Here is a 25,970-nt window from a genome sequence, read left to right as displayed (position 1 = left end):
ATACATACGCATACAATTCTAGAAAACCTGGAAAATGTCACCCTACTAGCTCTTTGTTTTTGTTTTGTTTTTTTTTTTAATAAATTTTTATTAATGGTAATGGGATGACATTAATAAATCAGGGTACATATATTCAAAGAAAACATGTCTAGGTTATTTTGTCATCAAATTATGTTGCAAACCCCTCGCCCAAAGTCAGATTGTCCTCCGTCACCCTCTATCTAGTTCTCTGTGCCCCTCCCCCTCCCCCTAACTCTCTCCCTCCCTCCCTCCCATGTCCTCCCTCCCCCCCCCCACCCTTGGTAACCACCACACTCTTGACCATGTCTCTTAGTCTCATTTTTATGTTCCACCAATGTATGGAATCATGTAGTTCTTGTTTTTTTCTGATTTACTTATTTCACTCCTTATAATGTTATCAAGATCCCACCATTTTGCTGTAAATGATATGATGTCATCATTTCTTATGGCTGAGTAGTATTCCATAGTGTATATGTGCCACATCTTCTTTATCCAGTCTTCTATTGAAGGGCTTTTTGGTTGTTTCCATGTCTTGGCCACTGTGAACAGTGCTGCAATGAACATGGGGCTACATGTGTCTTCACGTATCAATGTTTCTGAGGTTTTGGGGCATATACCCAGTAGAGTGATTGCTGGGTCATAAGGTAGTTCTATTTGCAGTTTTTTGAGGAACCACCATACTTTCCTCCATAATGGTTGTACTACTTTACAGTCCCACCAACAGTGAATGAGGGTTCCTTTTTCTCCACAGCCTCTCCAACATTTGCTATTACCCGTCTTGTTGATAATAGCTAATCTAACAGGAGTGAGGTGGTATCTCATTGTAGTTTTGATTTGCATTTCTCTAATAACTAATGAAGCTAAGCATCTTTTCATATATCTGTTGGCCATTTGTATCTCTTCCTGGGAGAAGTGTCTGTTCATGTCCTCTTCCCATTTTTTTATTGGATTGTTTGTATGTTTGTTGTTGAGTTTTATGAGTTCTTTGTAAATTTTGGATATTAGGCCTTTATCTGAGCTGTCGTTTGAAAATATTTCCCATTTAGTTGGCTGTCTGTTTATTTTGATATCAGTTTCTCTTGCTGAGCAAAAACTTTTAATTCTGATGTAGTCCCATTCATTTATCTTTGCCTTCACTTCTCTTGCCATTGGAGTCAAGTTCATAAAATGTTCTTTAAAACCCAGGTCCATGATTTTAGTACCTATGTCTTCTTCTATGTACTTTATTGTTTCAGGTCTTATATTTAGGTCTTTGATCCATTTTGAATTAATTTTAGTACACGGGGACAGGCTGTAGTCGAGTTTCATTCTTTTGCATGTGGCTTTCCAGTTTTCCCAACACCATTTGTTGAAGAGGCTTTCTTTTCTCCATTGTGTGTTGTTGGCCCCTTTATCAAAGATTATTTGACCATATATATGTGGTTTTATTTCTGGGCTTTCTATTCTGTTCCATTGGTCTGAGTGTCTATTTTTTTGCCAATACCATGCTGTTTTGATTATCGTGGCCCTATAATATAGTTTAAAGTCAGGTATTGTAATGCCCCCAGCTTCATTCTTTTTCCTTAGGATTGTTTTGGCTATTCGGGGTTTTTTATAGTTCCATATAAATCTGATGATTTTTTGTTCCATTTCTTTAAAAAATCTCATAGGGATTTTGATGGGAATTGCATTAAATTTGTATATTGCTTTGGGTAATATGGCCATTTTGATTATATTTATTCTTCCTATCCAAGAACAAGGAATATTTTTCCATCTCATTGTATCTTTTTCGATTTCCCTTAACAATGCTTTGTAATTTTCATTATATAGGTCCTTTATGTTATTTGTTATGTTTATTCCTAGGTATTTTATTTTATTTTTGTTGCAATCGTGAAGGGGATTATTTTTTTGAGTTCGTTTTCTAATATTTCATTGTTGGCATATAGAAAGGCTATGGACTTTTTATGTTAATTTTGTATCCTGCGACCTTACTGTATTGGTTTATTGTTTCTAATAATCTTTTTGTGGAGTCCTTCGGGTTTTCGATGTATAGGATCATATCATCAGCAAAAAGTGATAGCTTTACTTCTTCTTTTCCGATATGGATGCCTTTTATTTCTTTGTCTTGTCTGATTGCTCTGGCCAGAACTTCTAGCACCACGTTGAATAAGAGTGGAGAGAGTGGACAACCCTGTCTTGTTCCTGATTTAAGGTAGAAAGTCCTCAGTTTTATGCCGTTTAATAGGATGTTGGCTGATGGTTTATCATATATGGCCTTTATCATGTTGAGATATTTTCCTTCTATACCCATTTTGTTGAGAGTCTTAAACATAAAATTGTGTTGTATTTTATCGAAAGCCTTTTCTGCATCTATTGATAAGATCATGTGGTTTTTGTTCTTTGTTTTGTTGATATGGTGTATTACGTTAACCGTTTTGCGTATGTTGAACCATCCTTGAGATTCTGGGATGAATCCCACTTGATCATGATGTATTATTTTTTTAATATGTTGTTGTATTCGGTTTGCTAGTATTTTGTTTAGTATTTTAGCATCTGTATTCATTAGAGATATTGGTCTGTAGTTTTCTTTCTTTGTGCCATCCTTGCCAGGTTTTGGTATGAGGGTTATGTTGGCCTCATAAAATGTGTTTGGAAGTATTGCTTCTTCTTCAATTTTTTGGAAGACTTTGAGTAGAATAGGAACCAAGTCTTCTTTGAATGTTTGATAGAATTCACTAGTATAACCGTCTGGGCCTGGACTTTTATTTTTGGGGAAATTTTTAATAGTTTTTTCTATTTCCTCCCTGCTGATTGGTCTGTTTAGGCTTTCTGCTTCTTCATGACTCAGTCTAGGAAGGTTGTATTGTTCTAGGAATTTATCCATTTCTTCTAGATTGTTGTATTTGGTGGCATATAATTTTTCATAGTATTCTACAATAATTCTTTGTATATCTATGATGTCTGTGGTGATCTCTCCTCTTTCATTTTGGATTTTATTTATTTGAGTCCTGTGTCTTTTTTCCTTGGTGAGTCTTGCCAAGGGTTTGTCAATTTTGTTGATCTTTTCAAAGAACCAGCTCCTTGTTTTATTGATTTTTTCTATAGTTTTTCTGTTCTCTATTTCATTTATTTCTGCTCTGATTTTTATTATCTCCTTTCTTCAGCTGGTTTTGGGTTGTCTTTGTTCTTCTTTTTCTAGTTCCTTAAGGTGTGAAGTTAAGTGGTTTACTTCGGCTCTCTCTTGTTTGTTCATATAGGCCTGAAGTGATATGAACTTTCCTCTTATTACTGCTTTTGCTGCATCCCAGAGATTCTGATATGTCGTATTTTCATTTTCATTTGTCTGTATATATCTTTTGATTTCTGCGCTTATTTCTTCTTTGACCCATTCATTTTTTAGAAGTATGTTGTTTAGTTTCCACATTTTTGTGGGTTTTTCCCCCTCTTTTTTGCAGTTGAATTCTAGTTTCAAGGCTTTATGATCAGAAAATATGCTTGGTACAATTTCAATTTTTCTAAATTTGCTGATATTGTCTTTGTGGCCCAACATATGGTCAATTCTTGAGAATGTTCCATGTACACTAGAGAAAAATGTATACTCTGTCGCTTTGGGATGAAGTGTCCTGTAGATGTCTATCATATCCAGGTGTTCTAGTATTTCGTTTAAGGCCACTATATCTTTATTGATTCTCTGTTTGGATGACCGATCTAGAGCCGTCAGCGGTGTATTGAGGTCTCCAAGTATGATTGTATTTTTGTTAGTTTTTGTTTTAAGGTCAATAAGTAGCTGTCTTATATATTTTGGTGCTCCTTGGTTTGGTGCATATATATTAAGGATTGTTATGTCTTCTTGATTCAACTTCCCCTTAATCATTATGAAATGACCATTTTTGTCTCTGAGTACTTTTTCTGTCTTGTAGTCAGCATTATTAGATATGAGTATTGCTACACCTGCTTTTTTTTGGGTGTTGTTTGCTTGGAGTATTGTTTTCCAGCCTTTCACTTTGAATTTGTTTTTATCCTTGTTGCTTAGATGTGTTTCTTGTAGGCAGCATATAGTTGGATTTTCTTTTTTAATCCATTCTGCTACTCTGTGTCTTTTTATTGGTAAGTTTAATCCATTTACATTTAGTGTAATTATTGACACTTGTGGGTTCCCTACTGCCATTTTATAAATTGCTTTCTGTTAGTTTTGTATCTAGTTTGATTCTTCTCTTTTGTTTTTCTATCATTTGTTTTTGTTTGTTTGTGTTCCATACTTCTTTCCTCTGTTGCTACCTTTTTTAAGTCAAGTGTTTTTGTGGTGGTTTTTTTAAGGGTGGTTACCATTAAGTAATGAAAAGGGTACCTACCATATTCATTGTAGTACCCTATCTTATAAGTATTTCTGCACTTCATCATCCTTTGCTACTGTTAATCTCCATCCTCTCCCCCCTTTTTTTCCTTTGTTGTCACAGTTTAAGTTTGGTTTTATTGTGTTCTTGGTGGAGCTGTTACTTGTGGTGTTGTTTTCTTTTGTTCTTTGAATCTGGTTGGAAAACCCCCCTTAGTATTTCCTGGAGTGGGGGCTTTCTGTTGATAAATTCTCTCATCTTTTCTGTATTTGTGAATGTTTTTATATCTCCTTCATACTTGAAGGATAGCTTTGATGGGTATAGTATTCTTGGCTGAAAGTTCCTCTCTTTCAGGGCTTTAAATATTGGGGTCCACTCTCTTCTAGCTTGTAGAGTTTCTGCTGAGAAATCTGATGATAATCTAATAGGCCTTCCTTTATATGTTGTACTCTTCTTTTCCCTGACTGCCTTGAGAATTTTTTCTTTGTCATTGGTTTGTGTCATCTTTATTATGATGTGCCTTGGAGTGGGTTTGTTGGGGTTAAGAAAACTCGGTGTTCTGTTTGCTTCTTGAATTTGAGGCTTTAGTTCCTTCCACAGGCTTGGGAAGTTCTCGTTTATTATTTGTTTGAGTATATTCTCCATTCCATTTTCTTTCTCTTCTCCCTCTGATATACCTATTATTCTTATGTTATTCTTTCTGATGGAGTCAGACAATTCCTGTAGGGCTTTCTCATTTTTTATTATTTTTGAGTCTCTTTCTTCTTCTCTCTGTTGTGCCTCAAGTTGTTTGTCTTCTATTTCACTAATCCTATCTTCAATCTGGGCTGTTCTGTTAGCTAAGCTTGTTACCTCGTTTTTCAGCTCGTGAATTGAGTTTTTCATTTCTGTTTGATTTGTTTTTATAGTTTCAATTTCCTTGGTAATATATTCTTTGTGTTCATTGAGTTGTTTTCTGATCTCCCTATATTGCCTTTCTGTGTTTTCTTGTATATCTCTGAGTATTTTTAAGATTTCTATTTTAAAATCTCTGTCATTTAGCTCCAAGGCTTCCAATATGTTAAGTCTTTTCTCCATAGATTTTTCCACATCTATTTGTGTTACCTCTCTTTCTTTTGTATCCATAATATTCGATTTCCTCTTTCTTATCGGCATCTGAGGGTGGTCTTATTGATAGCACGCAGGCGCACTCCCTCGCGGCTTGAATGAGCGTCGCTGCGGTAGCTTCCTCCACACCCTCGTCTCTCAGATTCAAGTGATAACAGTCCTTTTGCTTTCAGTTTGTGTGGAACTCCGGAATGCTCCGAGGATAAATTTTTCTGTTTCTAGTTGATAAATTTGTTGTGATTTAGGGGAGAGCTGTCGGACGCGCTTCTCACGGCGCCATTTCCGTGACGTCACCCCCCTACTAGCTCTTTGGAGCCATGTCCCAGGGATGCTCTCCTGTCCCAGGGAGCCTGCTGCAGCAGGAGGGGCAGCGAGTGACTCAGGTCAGGAAAGCATCTCCACTGTCTGAGAGCCTAATAAGTTTTCCTAAAATATGTTTATTTTATATTACTTTTAAGCTAAAATGTTTGGATTTTTAGTTAAAAAGACAATAGGAAAGTGTTGTAGAAAGGGAAAAAAGCTTTTATTCATCACAGAAAACTAGATTTCTACTGAGGTGATATATGACTTCACATTTCCATTGACCCTACTGGGCAGTCCACATACTGCACACATGCCGGCTCCCCTCGGCTGACCAGATGTGGGTCCACATTGCCAGATGGAGTGTGGAGGGGGAAGCTGGTTCTTAGACAGCCTCCCAGCACTGTTCATTTAAAACAGCTTTTAAACAAGTACAATTACGGTTGAAACTTATCTCAAGCAAACAAAATTCTCTAGTCATGAGAGATTGCTGAACAGAGGTGAGATGGCTAGGTGGATTGGAGTGTCACAGACTTCAGCCTCCCTTCTGCCAACATAAGATGGTTCCGCAGAGTCTGCGGAGCACTTGCCTGAAGTGTGCTATAGTTCAGCGACTGGTCCAAGCGCTGCCTTGCTCACCCCTCTCATATCATGCCCTTATCTTTATTACTATGTCCAGTGATCTCACTGCCTAATTTACTGATGAAAATTTAAGGTTAAAAGGCATGAGCTCCTCCCCCTTTCCTTGGCACTGGAACAGATCTTTCCTTTTTATGTACTCTTCTATCTCTTCTTATTTCCAAACTGTTCCCTTTTTCTGGGCCCTTAGCCTTGTTCATTCCTGTTTTCCCAGGGACTTACTCTCTGAGTTATCAGCTCTTTCACTACAATTTATTCTCTCTGTATTGGCTCCTTCTGTGCTGCCTTCAGACACTTCTCTTGTCCAGAAAACATCTCTTACTATCTCCCTAAATGAACTTCTCTCCTCATTCCTTTCACTGCCAAACTTATGTAAGGACATGTTTGTTATATGACATACTATTACACAACTAGTGCCTGGAAAGCAAGAACCATAACTTACGTTAATTTATGTCTGTCAAGTGCCTAGCACAGAATAATGTAGTGAATGGGGCGCCTCACAAGCAAGGGTTCAAGGTTGGGCTCACTAGTTACTGCTGAATGATGTTGGGTCAACATCTTAATCTTGTGCATCCTCAGCTTCCTTGTTTGTAAAGTGGGGATTAAAATGCCTATCTTCAGAAGATCTGAATAGACATTTTTTCCAAAGGAGACATGCAAATGGCCACTGGATACATGAAAAGCTGCTCAACATCACTAATCATCAGGGAAATACAAGTCAAACCCACAATGAGATATCACCCCACACCTGTTAGGACGGCTGTTATCAAAATGACAAGAAGTGACAATTGTTGGTGAGGATGTAGAAAAAAGAGAACTCTTATTTGCTGCTAGTGGAAATGTAAATTGGTGCAGAAACCATGGAAAACAGTATGGAGGTTTGTCAAAAAATTAAAAATAAAATTACTATATGATTCAGCAATCCCACTTCTGAGCATATATTATATTTAAAGGACACTTGCACTCCTGTGTTCACTGCATTATTATTCACAGTAGCCAAGATATGGAGACAGCCTAAATGTCCATCTTTAAATGAATGGATAAAGAAAACGTTACAGGCCCTGGCCTGGAAGCTCAGCTGGTTAGAGCAATATCCTGATACACCAAGGTTTTGGGTTCAATCCCCTGTCAGGAAGCATACAACAATCGACCAATGAAGGCATAAACATGTGGAACAACAAATTGATGTCTCTGTCTCTTCATTCCTCTGTCTCTAAAATCAATAAATTTTAAAAAATTAATGTTACATATATAAACAATGAAATATTATTCAGCCATGAGGAAACAAGGAAATTTTCCCATCTGCAACAACTTGAGGAATTATGCTAAATAAAATGTCATAGAAAGATGAATACTGTATGATTTTACTTGAATGTGGACTCTAAAAAAGCCAAACTGATAAAAACAGGGTAGATTGGTAGTCGCTAGGATCTTGGGGATGAGGGGAGTGAAGAGATGTTGGTGACGAGGTGAAAACTTTCCATTATAGGAGAGTTTCAGGACCCAGTGCACAGCATGGTGAGCAGTGGTGGGGTTCAGCCAGTTCGCACTGGTTCAGCAGAACCGAGACCTAATTTTTGAATTGGCAAACCAGTTGTTAAAATGGCACTTGTGATCAGGGTTCTCTCTAAGGTGGGCATCTGGGCAGCCACCCGATGAGAAAATCACAAATTTACATTTCTTACTCTTTTTTAATGTTTATCTGTGCAACAGCATATTCTAAACACCCATAGTAATGTTCATTCTGTCCATAGGTGAAAAAACTTGCAAGTGAGATGCCGATCAAAAAACAGTATGGAAATATCTTAAATAACAGTTTTGTTGTTTTTTGTCCAGTTATTGTTTAATATTTTTTCATTCATATTTTAAAACTCTTATAAGAATCTAGTTTTGTGTATCTCTTTTATTCTTATTCAAGTATTAAATCAATGAAATAATAAACTACCTTTTGGTATATTTTTTTATACTTAAAAACAGTCATTAGGGCAGAGAACCAGTTGTTGAAATTTTTGAATCCCACCACTAATGGTAACTATAGTTAACAAGATTGTATTGTATACTTTTTTTCAATTTTTTAAAACATTTTTTAGATTTTATTTATTGATTTTTTGGAGAAGGGAAAAGAGAGAGAGGGAGAGGGAGAAAGTTGGGGGGAAAGCAGGAAGCTTCTACTCATAGTAGTTGCTTCCTGTGTGTGCCTTGACCAGGCAAGTCCCGGGATTTGAAACAGCTACCTCAACATTCCAGGTCGATGCTTTATCCATTGCACTACCACAGGTCAGGCACTATATTGTATACTTGAACGTTCTTAAGAGGGTAGACGTAAATGTTCTCAGCACCCCCAAAAAAATAATTATTATGTGAGGTGATGTAGGGGCTAACTATGACCCTATTGTGGTAATCATTTCACAATAGCTATGTATATCAAATTATCACATTGTACACCTTAAACTTACACAATATTGCATCTCAATCAAGTCAGAAAAAAATAATGCCTATCTTTAATGTTGTTATGGAGAGTAAGTGAGATTATGTTTATGAAACGCCCTAGCATGGGGTCTGGCACATGCATGCTGGTTCACTTCCACTCTCACTCATGGTAGAGATTCAGCTAAGTGACCATATATGGTCCCCTGCATGTTTCAGGTCAGCATTCAGAAGCATGGCATCCACTTTCTGCTTGGTTTGATTTTTACTCTCTTCTTCACCTTGTGTTTCAGGTTCACAACCAGTATCCAACTGAGTTTGAATTCAATCTCTATTACTTAAAGTTCTTGGCTTTCCACTACGTATCTAATCGCTTTAAAACGTTTCTCCTGGATTCCGACTATGAAAGGTTAGAGCACGGTACGTGTTTACATGCTCTTGTTTTATCTTTTCTGTTAGTTTTGTGTGTTTTGATTAAAAACCCCTATAACGTAACTACCCTTGAGTGTGGCAAAGCCACTTTAGGGTTTTACCCTGAACTATGAAAGCAGAGTGGATCTGAACACATGCCCAGATGCTGAGATTATGTGCTATGTCAGCTCCCTGGCTCTGCAAGTGGTCATCCCATCACACCTTTGGAAAGTGAAATCTGCTTACTATTTTAATACCTCAAAGTGGCATCCCTGTTTGAGGAGAAACACCTCCACCCCTGGTACACTCCGGTAGGAAAGTGCCTGTCCTTAGAAACAGTTTGAATAGCAGTGAAGGCCATGGGCTCTAGAACAAATAGACCTGGGTTAATTCCAGCACCAGCTGAATACTTTGGACAAGTAAGCACCTCTCTGAGTTTCTTCAGTTTCCTTATCAAAATGGGCCTTTGAACCATGATGATGACAGTATGAAATATTTCTAAATTTCTTAGCACAATTCCTGGCACATAGTAAATACTCTATAAATTTTAGGCACACCATCATTATTATAACTTTTAACAGCAGTAACAGTTGTAAAAAGTAGCTGCTGAAGCCTGACCTGTGGTGGCGCAGTGGATAACGCATCGACCTGGAAATGCTGAGGTCGCCGGTTCAAAACCCTGGGCTTGCCTGGTCAAGGCACATATGGGAGTTGATGCTTCCAGCTCCTCCCGCCTTCTCTCTCTCTCTCTCCCTCTCTCTCTCCTCTTTAAAAATGAATAAAGAAAAAAAAAAATCCTTAAAATCACAAAAATTAAAAAAAAAAAAGTAGCTGCTGAAAATCAGCCCCAGGGAAATCATTTTCCAAGGGAATTTTATATTCTTACTTTTTTTGTTGTAGGGGAAGGGGGAGGATGATACACATGAGTAAGAAGACAAGCAAATTTTTTAAAAATAGCTGTTTTCAGAATATATATATTTCTGTATACTCAAAACAAGGATTCTTTTATTGACTGAAAATATTTGCTGATGTTCTCAATTTAAAATATGAAATCAGGAAATAGTGCTTTCCAGTGCGTGCCATTAAAATGGTCTAGTACAGTAATTGATACTTTTGGTAAAGGAGACAGCACAGGGGAGACCATTCCCCATCCTGTTTATACTTTCAGTCCTTTGTTGACGCACTTAATTGTCATTCCACACATAATCAGAAAGCTTAATTTCTTAAGCACCGTGTGTTGGGGAGGCATTAAATAGAGCCAGTTATACTTATACTAGACCAGGCATGGCCAACATACGGCCCGAGGCCAAATCCGGCCCACGTACTGAGTTTATGCGTCCCGCGATTAAATTTTTAATATTCTCTGCTACTTTAAAATCTCAGCTACTCAGAAGCGGAAGTGTCCTTGATTATTGGAAATCAAGATATTTAAGAAGATAGTGAAACGTGGAAAAGAATTCCACGTGTGACTAATCTAGGGTTAACTTCCAATAATTGGTCAAATGGATTTGCAATACTTCTTTATTTTTTAAAAAAATTCCACTATAAAGATTTACAACTTTTGTACTCGTCTGTACTCGATATGAACTGTTTGACGTTTAGCAGCAATGTGAAACCCACATTCTTTTAGGCGGAGTTTGCCAGTGCGCACCCAAGGTCAAACAATTCGTTATTTTTGTGGTCAGGTGTGCTGAATCAAGTGGCATTGTAGCATAGACAATAGCTGCAGCTGATAACTGAAAACGTGTCCAGGCTGTTTGTAAAACGAAATAATTGTTTTATTTGTGATATAAATTAAATATTGTTTAATTTTGTCCAGTTATTATTCTATTAATTAATATTGTTTCAATTGAATGCAATACAGTTTGGATATTTATACAGTATGTAATTATATTTTTATTAAAGTATATTTTTATTAAAATAATATTGTATATTAATTTTTTTCACTCACATTTCTTCATAAATTACATAATAAAATTATGTTTACTTAAATGAATCATTTTTGTATTTAACATTTTTTAATTTTAATATTTCATCTGGCCCATGAAAAAAGTCTTCTTTCTAATCTGGCCTGTAGGCAAATACTGTTGGCCACGCCTGTACTAGACATTGGAATCACTGGAGAACTTTTAAAACAACTAATATCTGAGGCCCATCCTTGGAGATTCTTAATTGGTCTTAGGTGAGACCTGGGCATTAGGATTTTCTAAAGCCCTTGGTGTTTTCTATTTTTTGTTTTAAGATTTTTTTTTTAAGATTTTATTTTTTGATTTGAGAGAGAGGATAGAGTGAGAGAAAGACAGGAGGAGGAGCGGGAAGCATCAGTTTGCAGAAGCGGCTTCTTGTATGTTCCTTGACCGGGCAAGCCCAGGGTTTCGAACCAGCGACCTCAGCATTCCGGGTCAATGCTTTATTTACTGCACCACAACCGGCCAGGTCCTTGGTGTTTTTAATAGGTGGCTACAATTGAGAACTGGTGGAGTAGGCTCTGCAGTTAAAAGGCAGAGAAGAAAACATTAATTAGTCTTGGGCCTCATATTACAGGATTTCGTGCAGCCTACTATTTAAGACGTTCTTTTCTAAGAAACAGATAAAATGCTTATTTGTTTTTGACTAAGTCATTTCATTCAAAGTAAGACAGTGTTGCTAAAAGAGGTACCCTTCCTGGCCTTTTAAAGAAATACCTCCTGCCTCACCCTAACACATTTTCCTCAATTAAAAATAAAGTGGACTCGTGTGAGTAACAGACTGTTTGAAAGGTATAAAAATAATGTCAGAAAATCCTAAAAGCCCCTCCTACAGTCAGCTTTTGTTTTTTAAGTCACCCACCAGTACAGACCACACCCCTCTGTCATCCAAAGTCCCTATAACCGTGACTTTGGTATATATAAACTACTAAACACTTTAAATGCCTTCATAATAAACAGCCTATGTCTTAAAAAAGAAACATAAAGTTATGTTTTTAACTGAGTTTCATCAAATCAACTCTTAAGTCCTTCCATTTTCTCTTGAAAAACGTGTAGAACGTCTCCTGGCATGGACCTCTGGGGACCTCGGTACAGGTAGAGGATGGAGATTAGAAGAGAGTCAGATATCCTGCTAAAAGCTCGGGGAAACCTCGTCAGATGTTTTCCTTCCAGTTGGATTTGTTTCCGTACGACTGTGGAGTTCATACCTGTCTTTATCTCTGCAGTTATTGTCTAAGGTTTCTGCACGCACATGGCTGTTTCCAGACCATAGGAGATATACCACTTTGCCTCTGCTACATGCATCATACTTTTAGGCAGACTGTTGATTTATCTGACTTTTGTTGATTTTTTTTTTTTACAGGAACTTTATTTGACGATAAAGGAGATAAGCATGCCAAAAAAGGAATTTGTATTTGGGAGTGTATCGATAGAATGCACAAGAGGAGTCCCATTTTCTTTAACTATTTATATTCACCAGTGGAAATTGAGGTAAAAAAGCATTTATGTTTCATTTTCTGAATATTTTTTGTTAAAGTTTTCCTTACTTTTAATGTATATAAGCTGTTTATGCTTTTTATAAACATTTGATTAGGTTTCATACCAGAAGCTTTTCAAAAGTTTGATAGTCTATGGGTTTGTGTTATGATGGAATAGAGAGTGTTCACCAAATTCTTGACCACAAAAATTAGGATCTGGCCCCCAAAACCTGGAAGGGATAACTTCAAGAATGAAAGCAAATCAGCTTTCCCCAAGAAGAAAGAACAAACAAAACTTGAAAAGTCTACAGGTCATCTAAACTGAAAACTTAAAGTTCTTTACAAAAGAGTTCCCTAAGTCCATTTGTACCAAAGCCATGGGAGAAGCCCTATGGGCGGACTGGAGCCCAGTCCAGTAAGGATGACTTCCAGGGGCCATGCTCTGACATGCACAGCTCCATGTGAATAGGCTCTGAGAGGGGACAGACTGGTTTGATAAGCGGTAGCACCTGAGGGGCAAGGAGGCCTCTGCTCTGACCCCCGTGCATTAGGACCCACTCTGACCTCTCTCCAGCTGCCCCTTCTTCATGAGGAGAGGGGTACAAGAAAGCAAGGGTACATGCTTAGATACTCCTCCATCTAAACTGTTCAGGCACCTCAAAATTCCCTACCCAAATTTAAGTTACTCACCAGCCCACCCCTCTGAGTCTGTCCTCCCAAGCCAGTCGTGTACCCTTAGGCCCAAAGGCAGCTAAGAAGTAGCTTCTTATCAGGAAGTGGACAGAGTTTAGCTGCATGGCTGGGGAGTACACACACATTTATAAAAGACTCTCAAAATATAGGACAGAGCCTGGTGGGAGGAGCAAGGGGTCCGCCAGGGACTGGGGTTGGGGCCAGCTCCCTAGCACCAGAAACTCTCCAGTAGAGAATTCCAAGGAGTCCGAGATTTGGGCCTGGCCTCTCAGGTCATTAAGAAGTTATATTTGTCAAGGTAGGAGGATAGAATATATTTTATTTAATAATTTATTTTTATGTATACATTTAAATATTTAGACATAGTGTTTGAGCCTCCATTCATACTCTTGCTCCGGACCCTGCAGATTTTAGGGGCTGACCTGCAGGTAAGCTTGGGGTCAAGATGAAACTATATTTCAGAATTTTCTTTAAACAGGCCCTGAAGCCCAATGTAAATGTCTCCAGCCTCAAGAAGTGGGATTACTACACAGAGGAGACCCTTTCCACAGGGCCCTCATATGACTGGATGATGCCGACCCCCAAGAAGTCCCCCTCTGAGGACTCTGAACTGGCCGGAGATGCTGGGCCCCAGAGCCAGAGGAGAACAGTGTGGCCGTGCTATGATGACGTCAGCTGCTCTCAGCCTGATGCCCTGACCAGCCTCTTCAGTGTAAGTCAGCTGTGTGGGGGCACACACCTCAGGCTCCGTGGAGGCCCCGGGGCCTCAGGAACCAGGCTGAGTTTAGACTGACTGGTTCACAAGTGTCTGGACGTGGCTCTCCTCGTTCTGGCCAAGGTTGCAGTCCAGGAGTTTGTGGAAACCACATCTGCCCCCAGCATCAGTGGGGGACAGGCTCAGCTACTGGAAAAGAGTCTCAATAAAAACAAATTTTACAGCGTTACACGGAAGCAATCAAGCAAGTGGAGCAATTTGCAGCTTGCCAGCTGTTTTAGCTGCCCAGACGGCCTGAGTCAGGCTGGGGTTATGGCTTTTGTGGGTGCTTTGCTTCCTCTGGTTAGAAGTGTGGGTAGCTGATGGCCTGACGAGAGGACTGCCAGCCGTCTTCTACAAGGAATCTTCTAGAGAGAAGTCGTGCTGGCAGTGGCCGCCCTGGGCAGACAGCAGCCCTGAGGAAAGTGTCTGAGCCCTGACAGGGCCCAGCAGCCCCTGAAGAGTCTGCATGGGCTCTGTGACGGGGACGCTCAGGGAGCACTTGTCGCAGCAGCTCCTGAAGAGTCTGCATGGGCTCTGTGACGGGGCTGCTCAGGGAGCACTTGTCGCAGAGGCCCTGCCTGGTCCCCGGCCTCCCTGTCTGAAGGAAACACCATTCCTTAGGAATTTCTTGATGCGTTCTTTTCACATCTGGTTTGAATCACCAGAGTTGAGGGGTTCCGCCGTCAAGGACAGACTTCTCATCTACCTCCGCTATTAGGGTTTGGACACCAGCCCAGCACTTGACCTTTTGCTATGGCCATCAGACTTCCTATGAGCTGGCCAAGGGTGTTTGGGATACGTATTCTTCTCTTGAAGCTGTTCTGCCTGAAAAGACCTGGTTGCAGATCCTAATAAATCACCCCAGCCACAGCGCACTCCCCAGCTGGCGCCCCGCTGCGGCTCCCGCTCCAAGGCCCCGTGCTCACCCTGCCTGGAGTGGCCTGTGGCCACACTGTTCCTCTGGGCCCAGTGGAGAGGAGATGGCTTTGGGAAACATCCTGATTTCTATGAAATACTTGTCTGTCAGAAAACCACTTTTAATTATTTTGCAGGAAATTGAAAGATTGGAGCATAGACTGAACCAAACCCCCGAAAAGTGGCAGCATCTCTGGGATAGGGTAACCGTGGACCTTAAAGAGGAGCCCCGAGCAGACCGCGTGAGTTGGCAAAGCCCTTTGAGAAGCTGCTTCTGAGTGTTTTGAGGGTGCTAGTCAGGTGGGGTCCCGCCACAGGGAACCCAGGTGGGCTCCTGGCCAAGGCGAAGGGTGGGAAGGGAAGGTCACATCCAGGAGTTCCAGGGCAGAAAGTTCCAAATGACTGAATACTTTCTGAGTGTCTCACTTCACCACAGTGACATAATACTTACGTTCCAGGGCCCTGTGTGCCGAGGAAATTACTGGGTTCTTTTCTATCTCAGAGCCTCTGTGGTTTCAGCTGATCTACCGCATGAGGGAGGAGGAAAATGCCAAGAACACGTTTGCTCCAGAAAAATAATCAGAGAAAATGAAGTATTTTAAAATGACAAGATATGCTGTTTTCTGTTGTTCACGCACCCTTTTCTGTTTCTGAATTAAGAAACATTTATCTCCCTGGCCAGGTAGTCCAGTTGGTTAGAACGCTGTCCTGATACACCAGGGTTGTGGGTTTGGACCCCATCAGAATCACCCAATGAATAAATAAATGGAGCAAGAATCAACCAGTGAATAAATAAATGGAACAAGAATCAACCAATGAATAAATAAGTGGGGCAATAAATCGATGTTTCTCTCTCCCTTCCTCTCTCTCTCTCTCTCTCTCTCTAAAAAGTCAATAAATTAAAAAAAAATTAAGTAAACATTCATCATGAAAATATTTTAAAACCAAACATTCTGTTTTCTGCTTCTCACACACCATTTTCTGTTTCTGACTTAAACTTTTATCAAGCACATAATATGCGCAAAGGACTGTGCTGAGCACGTGCACACGTTGGCATTCATCCACAGTGAGGGAGTGGTGTTCTGTGCTGAGCACCGTGCACACGTTAGCATTCATCCACAGTGAGGGAGTGACGTTCAGTGCTGAGCACCGTGCACACGCTGGCATTCATCCACAGTGAGGGAGTGGTGTTCAGTGCTGAGCACCGTGCACACACTGGCATTCATCCACAGTGAGGGAGTGGTGTTCAGTGCTGAGCACCGTGCACACGCTGGCATTCATCCACAGTGAGGGAGTGGTGTTCAGTGCTGAGCACCGTGCACACGCTGGCATTCATCCACAGTGAGGGAGTGGTGTTCAGTGCTGAGCACCGTGCACACGTTAGCATTCATCCACAGTGAGGGAGTGACGTTCAGTGCTGAGCACCGTGCACACGCTGGCATTCATCCACAGTGAGGGAGTGGTGTTCAGTGCTGAGCACCGTGCACACGCTGGCATTCATCCACAGTGAGGGAGTGGTGTTCAGTGCTGAGCACCGTGCACACGCTGGCATTCATCCACAGTGAGGGAGTGGTGTTCAGTGCTGAGCACTGTGCACACGCTGGCATTCATCCACAGTGAGGGAGTGGTGTTCAGTGCTGAGCACCGTGCACACGCTGGCATTCATCCACAGTGAGGGAGTGGTGTTCAGTGCTGAGCACCGTGCACACGCTGGCATTCATCCACAGTGAGGGAGTGGTGTTCAGTGCTGAGCACCGTGCACACGCTGGCATTCATCCACAGTGAGGGAGTGGTGTTCAGTGCTGAGCACCGTGCACACGTTGGCATTCATCCACAGTGAGGGAGTGGTGTTCCGCCTCAGACACCGGGGCAGGCACAGAGAGCGCACAGCTCGTGCTTGGTACACCAGTCAGACCTGTCAGATTGGCTCCAGATACCACACAGGGAAGTTAGGACAGTGTTCTGAAGAGCACTTTGGGGAAAAGGAAAGATAAACAGAGTCGGAAGTCACAGAGGGGTCAGGAGAATGGAGTGTGGAGGAAAGCTCCAAGTGCTTTAGAAGGGTCCTCCGGGCACTGTCTCTTACCTCAAATGGTGTTTCAGACAGACTATAAGTGGGTGATGTCTTACTTCTTTTTTCCTTAGGAAAAAAAAATTTTTTGCCTTCTTTTTTTCTGATTATGAAAATGAAATATATGTATTCTTTTAAATAAGATAATATACAGAAAGTTATGAAAGGTAAAAGTCACCCACAATTTATTACCTAGAAATAAACCACCATGCTGTCAAACTTATTCTAAATACACATATAAAAGAGATTTACGTCCTATGCATACTGTGTATTTTAAAACCCGCTTTCTTTTTTACTTAGTATGTGGCATACGTATTCTTCCACTTGTCACTGTATGTAAATCAGCAGCAGCATTGTTAAGGGCCGTCCTGCTTTCCCCTGTGTAGCAATGTCGCATCACCAGGCCCCTGATGACAGCCACGCAGGTTGTTTCCAGTTTTTCACTGTCATAAACAACTTCAGGATAAACATCTTTATACATATATTTTGATTATTGGCTTAGTTTCTTCCCTTGAGATAAATTTTTGGGAAGAAAATTACCAGATGAATTGCTTAAAATTTTTAAAGCTTTCAGGCCTGACCTGTGGTGGTGCAGTGGATAAAGCGTTGACCTGGAAACCCTGGGCTTGTCTGGTCAAGGCACGTATGGGAGTTGATGCTTCCTACTCCCCCCCCCCCCCAGCCTCTAAAAAAGAAATGTGAAGGTTTCCTAGCGCCTGTTCTTTTTCTTTTTCTTCAGCCCCAGAGACACCCTTCGGGCTCCTCAGGAATTGTGTCTACCAACCTCCCTTCCTATCAGAAGAGGTCTCTGCTGCACCTCCCCGACAGCGTGGGGGAGGAGCAGAGTGCCAGCCTCTCCCCATCCAATGGAGTGGACCGGAGGGCAGCCACTCTCTACAGCCAGTACACGTCCAAGAACGATGAGAACAGGTCAGTGTGCTGAGCCCGCGGGGCAGGCTGGACAGACTCCCCCACCCCCCCTCTGCTACGCTACAGCCCCTTTCGTAGGCTAGGCCAGTAGTGCAGGGCAGCCTTCTGTAGACCTAGAATGGATTTGTTTTGACTCTTCCTTTGTTTCTGTTTTCAATGCGTTAGCTGGTTCTTTGAAAAGGAAAAATCAAAACTACAACTAGAATACGCCAAGAGATTGTAGTTATGTATTTGTGGTTGAGTCCTGATTGTTATTATCTCATGTCTGCCAGCTCTTCTGGGGGATTATGTGTTAGTCAGCACTTTCCAGTGGCGAACACCAGAAGTCTAGTTTGTGCTAGCTAGCTCTAGCGAGAAGGAGTTCACTCACATAACCTGGGGAGGCCAGGGATGTGCCCGTTTCTCACACAGTCTTCAAGCTCCTGTTGTCCATGTGCCCACGCCGCTTTCCCCCATGGACCAGCCGGTCCCAGCCTGGCCCAGAGGGCGACTGCTGAGAGCGGCAACCCTCACGCTCTTGGTAATCCAGCAGAAAGCAGCGCTCTTTCCCCAGAGGTCTAGCAGAAAGATTTTAGGAAAAACTCAGGTTGGAGGTTTGGTTTTGGTTTGTTTTGTTTTGGGATCATTTGAGGGAAATAGAGATTTAACAAACGGACATCCCTTTACAAATTATTATATTTTTAATGAAAAATAAAAATGAATTACCCTGTTGTCATTTCCTCTAGGTCCTTTGAAGGAACACTTTATAAAAGAGGGGCTTTGCTGAAAGGTTGGAAGCCCCGTTGGTTTGTTCTGGATATAACAAAACACCAGGTAATACCGTCACAGCCCCAGAAATCACCTTCTCTAAGCCTAGCTCAGTGTCAGCTCCGGGTCACTGTCAGCAGAGAGATCATCCCTCCTGTGGGGACTGCTGTCACTAGGTCTCTCATATGCCACCTGGGGGCTCCTCCAAGGACCCAGCATGTCCCTGAGGGCAGAGCCTTCCAAGGCAAGTTCCAAAGTAGCTCTTCCTGGTGTATGCAGGCATAGATGGTGACATTTAAGCCCAAAGCATTAAGAGCAAAGAACTCTGGCCTCACCAGGTGGTGGCACAGTGGATAGAGCATTGGACTGGGACGTGGAGGACCCTGGTTCAAGACCCAGAGGTCACCAGCTTGAGCACGGGCTCATCTGGTTTAAGCAAGGCTCACCAGCTTGAGCCCAAAGTCGCTGGCTTGAGCAAGGGGTTACTCAGTCTGTTGTAGCCCCCCGGTCAAGGCACATATGAGAAAGCAATCAATGAAAAACTAAAGTGCCACAATGAAGAATTGATGCTTCTCATCTCTTTCCCTTCCTGTCTGTCCCTATCTGTCCCTCTCTCTGACTCTGTCTCTGTCACCAAAAAAGAAAGGGGGGGAGGCAAAGAACTCTGCTTTGTAATGCTCAGATACCTCCTGCTGCCTGCTCTTAGCCCAGGCCCGGAGGGAGCCTGAGCTGCACGTTCCGTGTGCACACAGCCCGCACCTGTGCACTCTCCCCGAATACGGACCACCTTCGGCCTTACAGCATAAAACAGCCATTCAGAACGGAGGGCATTACTTTATTCGACAGACATTATTGTACACCTTCCCTGTGCCCGTCATAGGACAGGTTACTTAAGAAGGCCTTATTATTCCTCAAAGATGACAGCAACAGGAGAGGGGGCCCTGAAACAGGTAGAAGTGGGCGGACCCACCCAAACCTGTGATCCAGCAGTGGGCAAGTACTAGACCGGACCTCACTGACCTCACGGGAAGTCTTTCACCCATCATTAGGTTCTTAGCTATTGCTATGGAAGCCTACACATCCTTAGTGTCATCAACTTTGCTCCAGTGGCCTCCGGGGAGCGGGATCCCTATCCAAACCCCAGCTCCTCCGCACCCACACTAGTGAGCGTCACCCAGCCTCCCGCGTCTGCTGTCTGCCGGCCTGGCCTGCTGCAGTCTGCCCTGGAACCGACAGGCCAGCCTGGAGGCAGAGGGCTGCGCGGTCTGATTCTCGGTGCCTTCATCTCTGAGATGGAGTCTGTTGAGAACGGTAGGAACTGTTGGCCCTCTGCAGTGCTCTGGCTGGACCTGCACCCAGAAAACTCCTTCCCGGTGAAGGTTTTATTTGGAGATCACCTTTCTCTCTGTTCAAAAGCTCCCATTGTTACACAGAGGCTTTGTGGAAGAATGTAGAGAATTTATTTTTGAATATGCAATGCCAGCCCTTTTTAGGGGTCTGTACTTTAAAATAATAGAGTCTCTGAAACCGCAAAACCTGCCCTGTGTAGAAAAGTTCCATTAAACCACTAAATATAACATAGGAGAATGTCATAATCTTTCTGTAATTTACAATTACATCAAATTATATTTTTATTCTTACCAATCTTCGTATCTGTTTAACATGAAAGGTATAGATTTTCCATTTAGCCCTACTTATTCCCTGCCTGGGGGACGAGAGCTGAGGCTAGGACCTCAGTGCCGCGGACACTCCCGCTGCCCAGTGAAACAGAGAAGCCCAGGCCACGGGCTAGTAAGGCTTTTTCACCAGCCATCTCTTTCATTTTTAAAAATATTTTTCTCATTTTTTTTCTTATTTGAAAAGTAATACATGTTTGTTATACCAAATTCAAACACCTCATAGAGATAGAACAGGCCCCCGTGCCCCCAACTCCCAGAGATAACTGCTATTAACAATTTGTTATGTCTTTCTCTAAATAATGTTCATACATGCATGTACAGATGTATACATATGTACATATGATTTGAATTGTTAGGAACGTTAAATGAGTTACATATAAAACACTCAGAATGGTCCTGGTACGTAGTAAGCACTCAAACATTATGCCGCTTACTCTGTTTTTCAAAAATTATTTTATCTCTACATGCTGATTGGCAATTTCTTTTTTACCAGTGCAGAAGTTTATTTAACAAAAGTTCAATGAGAAAACGTACACGACTCATTTTTTATGTTGTAGTGAAGCAGGAGCTGTGGAGAGGGGCCGTGTGGAAGCAGCTGACTTCTCTGGGGAACGCACCCATTGCTCACACGCAGCCCCAGGCTTCGCGCATGATCACACTATCTCTGCGCGTCACAGCCATTCCAGGAGTGTTTTGCTGCCCACTAGCTGCCACCTCCACACGTTCATCTTATCACAAGATTCACAAAGAGATCAAATCCCCACAATATTCCATAGACAGGTCTGCCACCATTTAATTTCAACAATAACTTCTTGTTCATACATTTTTTTAACTTGGGAAGGAGAGCTTTGCTCATGGTGTCTACACAGCAAGCTCAAAGATACCTCCAAATGGAATTCATGGCTCTTCTCACCCTCCCACGGTAGGCCTGGCCTGGCAACTTACTTTTTATATAATATATTTGAGCATGTTTTTCTACCAGTTCATACCTGTCTTCTTTATCGTTTTTGAAAAGCTATATCGTATCCCATATTATTGCTGTACTGCCGTGTAATTAACCAACACCCCATTGAAAGGTAGATACATCTTTTCCATTTTTAGCTGATAAAAACAACTGAAGGAAACCTCTATCCATGTGTCTGTTTGTTGGAGTGTTTCTGTAGGAAATTGTCTACAGATAGGGAGAGTGTATCAATAAGCGTAAACATTTTAATTCTTAGTTGATGTTCTCCGAAACCTCTAACAAGTTATATTGATATATTCTCACTAAGAGTATGTAGTGCTTTATAGTCTTTTATATGTTATGTATATTTTTCACAGTTGTTAGTTGACATTTAATTTTATTTTTTAATATTTAATTCACTTATTTGCTCAAATTTCAAAAAGCATGTCTTTTTCCTTCTTGCTCCTAGCCACCCAGTATTCCCCCCCCCCCGCCCCCGGAGGCAACCCGTGATTTTCATTTCTTATCTATTCTCCAGGCATAGTTTAGATAAATACAGAGAAAAGTGTTCAGACACAGCTTGAAAAGCCATGCCATGTTCCCTTTCTGTGTCTCTCACATCCCATCTGTGTCCTTTTGGTTCCAGCTGCGATACTATGACTCGGGTGAGGACACGAGCTGTAAAGGCCACATTGATCTGGCTGAAGTAGAAATGGTCATCCCTGCTGGCCCCAGCATGGGAGCCCCAAAGCACACGAGTGACAAGGCTTTCTTTGATGTAAGTTTATTACTTGGTTTTTTTCTGGCTCTGTCTACACATGATCCTATTATCCGTCTCCCTCTAAGAATTGTGGAGCCTCAGAGCAGTTGGTGGTGACTGTAGGTGGGCCACAGACCGCCTGGCCGTGGGAACCGCTACAGAACTTGAACTCAGCACTCTGGTCCCGAACCTGACCTCTCCCAGCAATCCGTATGTCCCAGAGGGCTTCACATTGCTTCACGCTAAGGACTCCTTCAAAAGGTGCCCAATCACATGTGAAAGCAAATGAACTCCTTGTTAAATATTGTTAGTTATTTCCCTCACCACCTGCTTCAAAGACAGATGCTACTTCTCCATTTCCAGTGCTCTTCGTGCTTGACCATCCACAGAGCACTGTCCTTAGTCACACATGATGACTGTCCACCCTCACAGCTTCAGGAGCTATTAGGTAGTCCATGGGGCCTTTTATGGGCCACATGATAAGGGACTTATCTAATCCCCAGAGCCAAGCAGGGCTTTATAAACGGCAGAGGTCATACTCCAGGGCTCTGCTCAGGCCATGAGACCATGTCCCTAACCCTGGCTTTCCAGTTGGGTGGCCGCAACTGGAGACTAGAGAAGAGGAAGGAAAAGGGACACGAAGCCAGCTTCACATGGTGCGGTGGAGCCTCAGGCTTCCCGAGGAGCCCAGGGAGCTTGCTTGGCATCTTCGCTGCGTTGCTTCAGGCTGGGGAGGCCCCGGGAAGATGCAAAGTAAGGTTGTCCTACCTAGTATGGCTCCTTTTCCTTCCAGTACTTTCCGGCAGATGTTAATCTGCCATGAGGATATTAACTATCCCCTATCACTTTGGGAGCTAGAAGAGGAGAGTGAATATAAAGGCACTGACAATATGCTAGTGGAGGGGAGAGGAAATCCAGGGGTTCTGGGGCAGAGTGGAAATATCAGCTCACAGGGATGGACTGCACACTTGCCCAGAGCCTTAGAACAGCCTGCCCTTCACCTCTGCCGCTTTTCATTTGGTTTTGGTTTTGTAGCTCAAGACAAGCAAGCGTGTGTATAACTTCTGTGCCCAGGATGGGCAGAGTGCCCAGCAGTGGATGGACCGCATCCAGAGCTGCATCTCTGACGCCTGATGCCCGTGGTCAACTCAAGCAGAAGAGAAGGAAAGTCTCATGCTGTCAAATAGGGGAGAGTGCATGAGTCCTTGAGCTGACAGCTTCCTGTTCAGTTCTGAGGAGTCAGCCCAGGGCCTGGGTTCTCCTGGCCAATCTGACCAGTTCCCTTTTGCGGCAGTTGTTGTGTCTACTTAGCCTGAGTGGATGTGGCACACAGGTCTGTTAACAGTCCCAGGCGCTCCCTGTGCCTTGCACTAGATTGTTCTAACAGGGTCTTAATGGTTAGGGATCAGAAGAATGCTTCCTGAGCCAACTGTCATCCATCCCCTGGGCAAAATGGCTGCCACCTACTTGGGTCCTTCTTCATGAAAGCCAGATCTTTGTGTTCTCCAAGGCCGTCATTTCCTTGGGGAGCTTTCTGACAAGCAAAAATCAAACCGCTCCAAGGTTGTTCTATTCTTCACAGAATAGTTCTCCCTCAGAGGCTCTTACTCTTAATGCCTGACCTTCAAGATGCTCAGCTCTCTGGTGCTGCCAAAAGGTTCTTCCACAATCTCTGCCCAGCCGTTGGGGTTCACAAAAAGAACATTGGTGCTTAGTGGCAGGCAGAGTGGGGGCACATGGGATTATCCTGATGGAAAGCTTGTCCAGGAATGATGCAACAATGACCAAGCCAATGCAGGAGAATACTGCTTCCAAAACACTGGGTTCTCTAGGCTAGAGACCCCTGGGGATCCAGGACCTGTGTCCCTACACATTCTTCTGTTCCCTGATAGCTTCTTACGCGACATAACATGCAGAGAGCTGAATGCACTAACCACGAAGCAGACACTTGCACTGATCTCCTAATGAAGTGACGATGTTGGACAGACAGAGCCAGCTGTTTATGACCACACAACCTGCATCTAGGGCTGTGTCGACGCAGCACACGGCAGCGCGATAGGGAATGCAGACCACACTTCAGCACGTGAACAGTAAGAACTGGGTTTAGATTTTCGTCACTTTTGATAACCTTGTGTTTGTTCAGCTGGAGGTCTGAGGAAGGCTGTTTGTTCAAAGGGAACAGGAGCAGCCTCTATCCAGCCGCTGCTGGACCATTACATTTATTTTTGAAATGTTAATATGTTAAATACCAAACTAATATTTCAAAAATATGTATATATGATTTCTATATCCTTGTCCTTCAGATAGTCTGCTTATAATTTAATATAAAATTAACTGAACTGATTCAGTTATACAATTCCAATAATGAAATGGTTCTCTTTTTAAAAATTAAAAAACCACTTCATCTTTGTAGGTTAAAAATAAATCAGATCTTCAATTTTAAAATTATCTGCACACGAAGAAATAGAACTGTGATATCTAAGAAACTGAGGGAATAATAAGAATGAAGGATTTTTCTATCATTTTCATTTTATAAATTGCCACCTGTGAGAATGGTTTTTGCACATTATTTGTACTTTTTCTTTGTATATGAAATAATTTTTGTACTATGTAAAATATGGAGCCCACTGTACCCTCTGCTCTTTGAGACTGTACACAGTACTTCTTTTGTAACTGGACTCTTAACTTTCATGAAGGCACTCCCTGCCTTAACATGCACTAACCAGCTTGAATTAAATTTATTTCTTAAGAACAAGCACCCCTCATTTACTGTGAGGTGAAGTTATTCCGCAGTGCAGAGCACTCCGGAGGCAGCATTCAGGATTCAGACATGGGACTGAGGGTCAAGGGGAAAACACAGCATGACCCAATTCAGACCTTGCTTCTAGTCAAGTCGCCACGGCCCTTTGCTGGGGAGGTACACAGAGACACGGGACCTGCTGGCGTGAACTAGGTTGTGGACACGTGGCTGCAGAGGTTGGTAAGAGCCTGAGGCGAGGCTCCCTGTGCCTCGAATGAGCTGTGTGAAATTGATCACATCCTTTATCGCTTTGGGAGTCACAGTTCCACCACCTGTGGCATGTGGCAATTTGTGAGAACTTTAGGCTGGAAAAATTGAACTTTGGTTTCAGAGCAGAATTTTCTGCTTCAGAACTTGTTAAACAGTACAAAAGAAGGGGCAATGGTATCAGCTCTGGACAACACTTCCTCTAGTTCAGCCCATGGAGGTTACCTTGGAGACCGTGACTACATCTGGACATGTAGCCAACAGGATGCAAGTTCTCATGCCAGAGCTGAACTTCTAAGTCTTCTGAGATCCAGGAGCCCTCTCCGAGCCAGGCCAAAGGGGTCCCCAACAACCACAGAGGCTCGAGGTGAGGCAGCGGCACCCCCTCCTGGGGCCTTCAGATTCCCTCAGTCTGCAGGCTCCTGTGGCCCAGGCCCAGGCCGAGGACTCTTCTTCATGGCTGGTCCTGGGGCTTGCCATCTGCGCCTGCTGTGTCCCTGACATTCAGTCGGAAGGAGACAGCTGGTACCCGGCTCTGTGCTCACAGTGTCTTAGCTGTGAGGGAGACGACCAGAGGGCTCTGAGGAAGACAGACAAGGGCCCGGCGGCCTGCAAAACGCCTTCCCGGCCCCTCCTCACTGTGGCTCCTGGGACAAAGCATTTCTTAGTTTAGGCTCTAGAGCAGGGTAGTCAACCTTTTTATACCTACCGCCCACTTTTCTATCTCTGTTAGTAGTAAAATTTTCTAACCGCCCACCGGTTCCACAGTAATGGTGATCGATAAAGTAGGGAAGTAACTTTACTT

General features: G+C 42.5%; 1 protein-coding gene and 1 pseudogene across 4 annotated transcripts in view; one reads left to right on the top strand and one right to left on the bottom strand.

The window, feature by feature from the left end:
* SBF2 (SET binding factor 2) overlaps positions 1 to 23,595 on the top strand; it is a 513,016-nt gene extending 489,421 nt beyond the window's left edge. For all 4 annotated transcript variants that reach the window (XM_066250933.1, XM_066250932.1, XM_066250931.1 and 1 more), the window contains 8 exons: positions 9,101 to 9,227; positions 12,549 to 12,676; positions 13,835 to 14,068; positions 15,166 to 15,270; positions 17,839 to 18,029; positions 18,755 to 18,842; positions 22,045 to 22,176; positions 23,194 to 23,595. In XM_066250933.1, coding sequence (XP_066107030.1) covers positions 9,101 to 9,227; positions 12,549 to 12,676; positions 13,835 to 14,068; positions 15,166 to 15,270; positions 17,839 to 18,029; positions 18,755 to 18,842; positions 22,045 to 22,176; positions 23,194 to 23,292 — 1,104 coding nt within the window. In that variant the 3' untranslated portion in view covers positions 23,293 to 23,595. The remainder of the gene's footprint in view (positions 1 to 9,100; positions 9,228 to 12,548; positions 12,677 to 13,834; positions 14,069 to 15,165; positions 15,271 to 17,838; positions 18,030 to 18,754; positions 18,843 to 22,044; positions 22,177 to 23,193) is intronic.
* LOC136320678 (small nuclear ribonucleoprotein G pseudogene) lies at positions 21,080 to 21,311 on the bottom strand (annotated as a pseudogene).
* Positions 23,596 to 25,970: the final 2,375 nt, after the last annotated feature.

The sequence above is a fragment of the Saccopteryx bilineata genome, chromosome 1 (assembly GCF_036850765.1).
Source record: "Saccopteryx bilineata isolate mSacBil1 chromosome 1, mSacBil1_pri_phased_curated, whole genome shotgun sequence".
Taxonomy (NCBI): domain Eukaryota; kingdom Metazoa; phylum Chordata; class Mammalia; order Chiroptera; family Emballonuridae; genus Saccopteryx; species Saccopteryx bilineata.
This window is presented reverse-complemented; position numbering and strand designations above follow the sequence as displayed.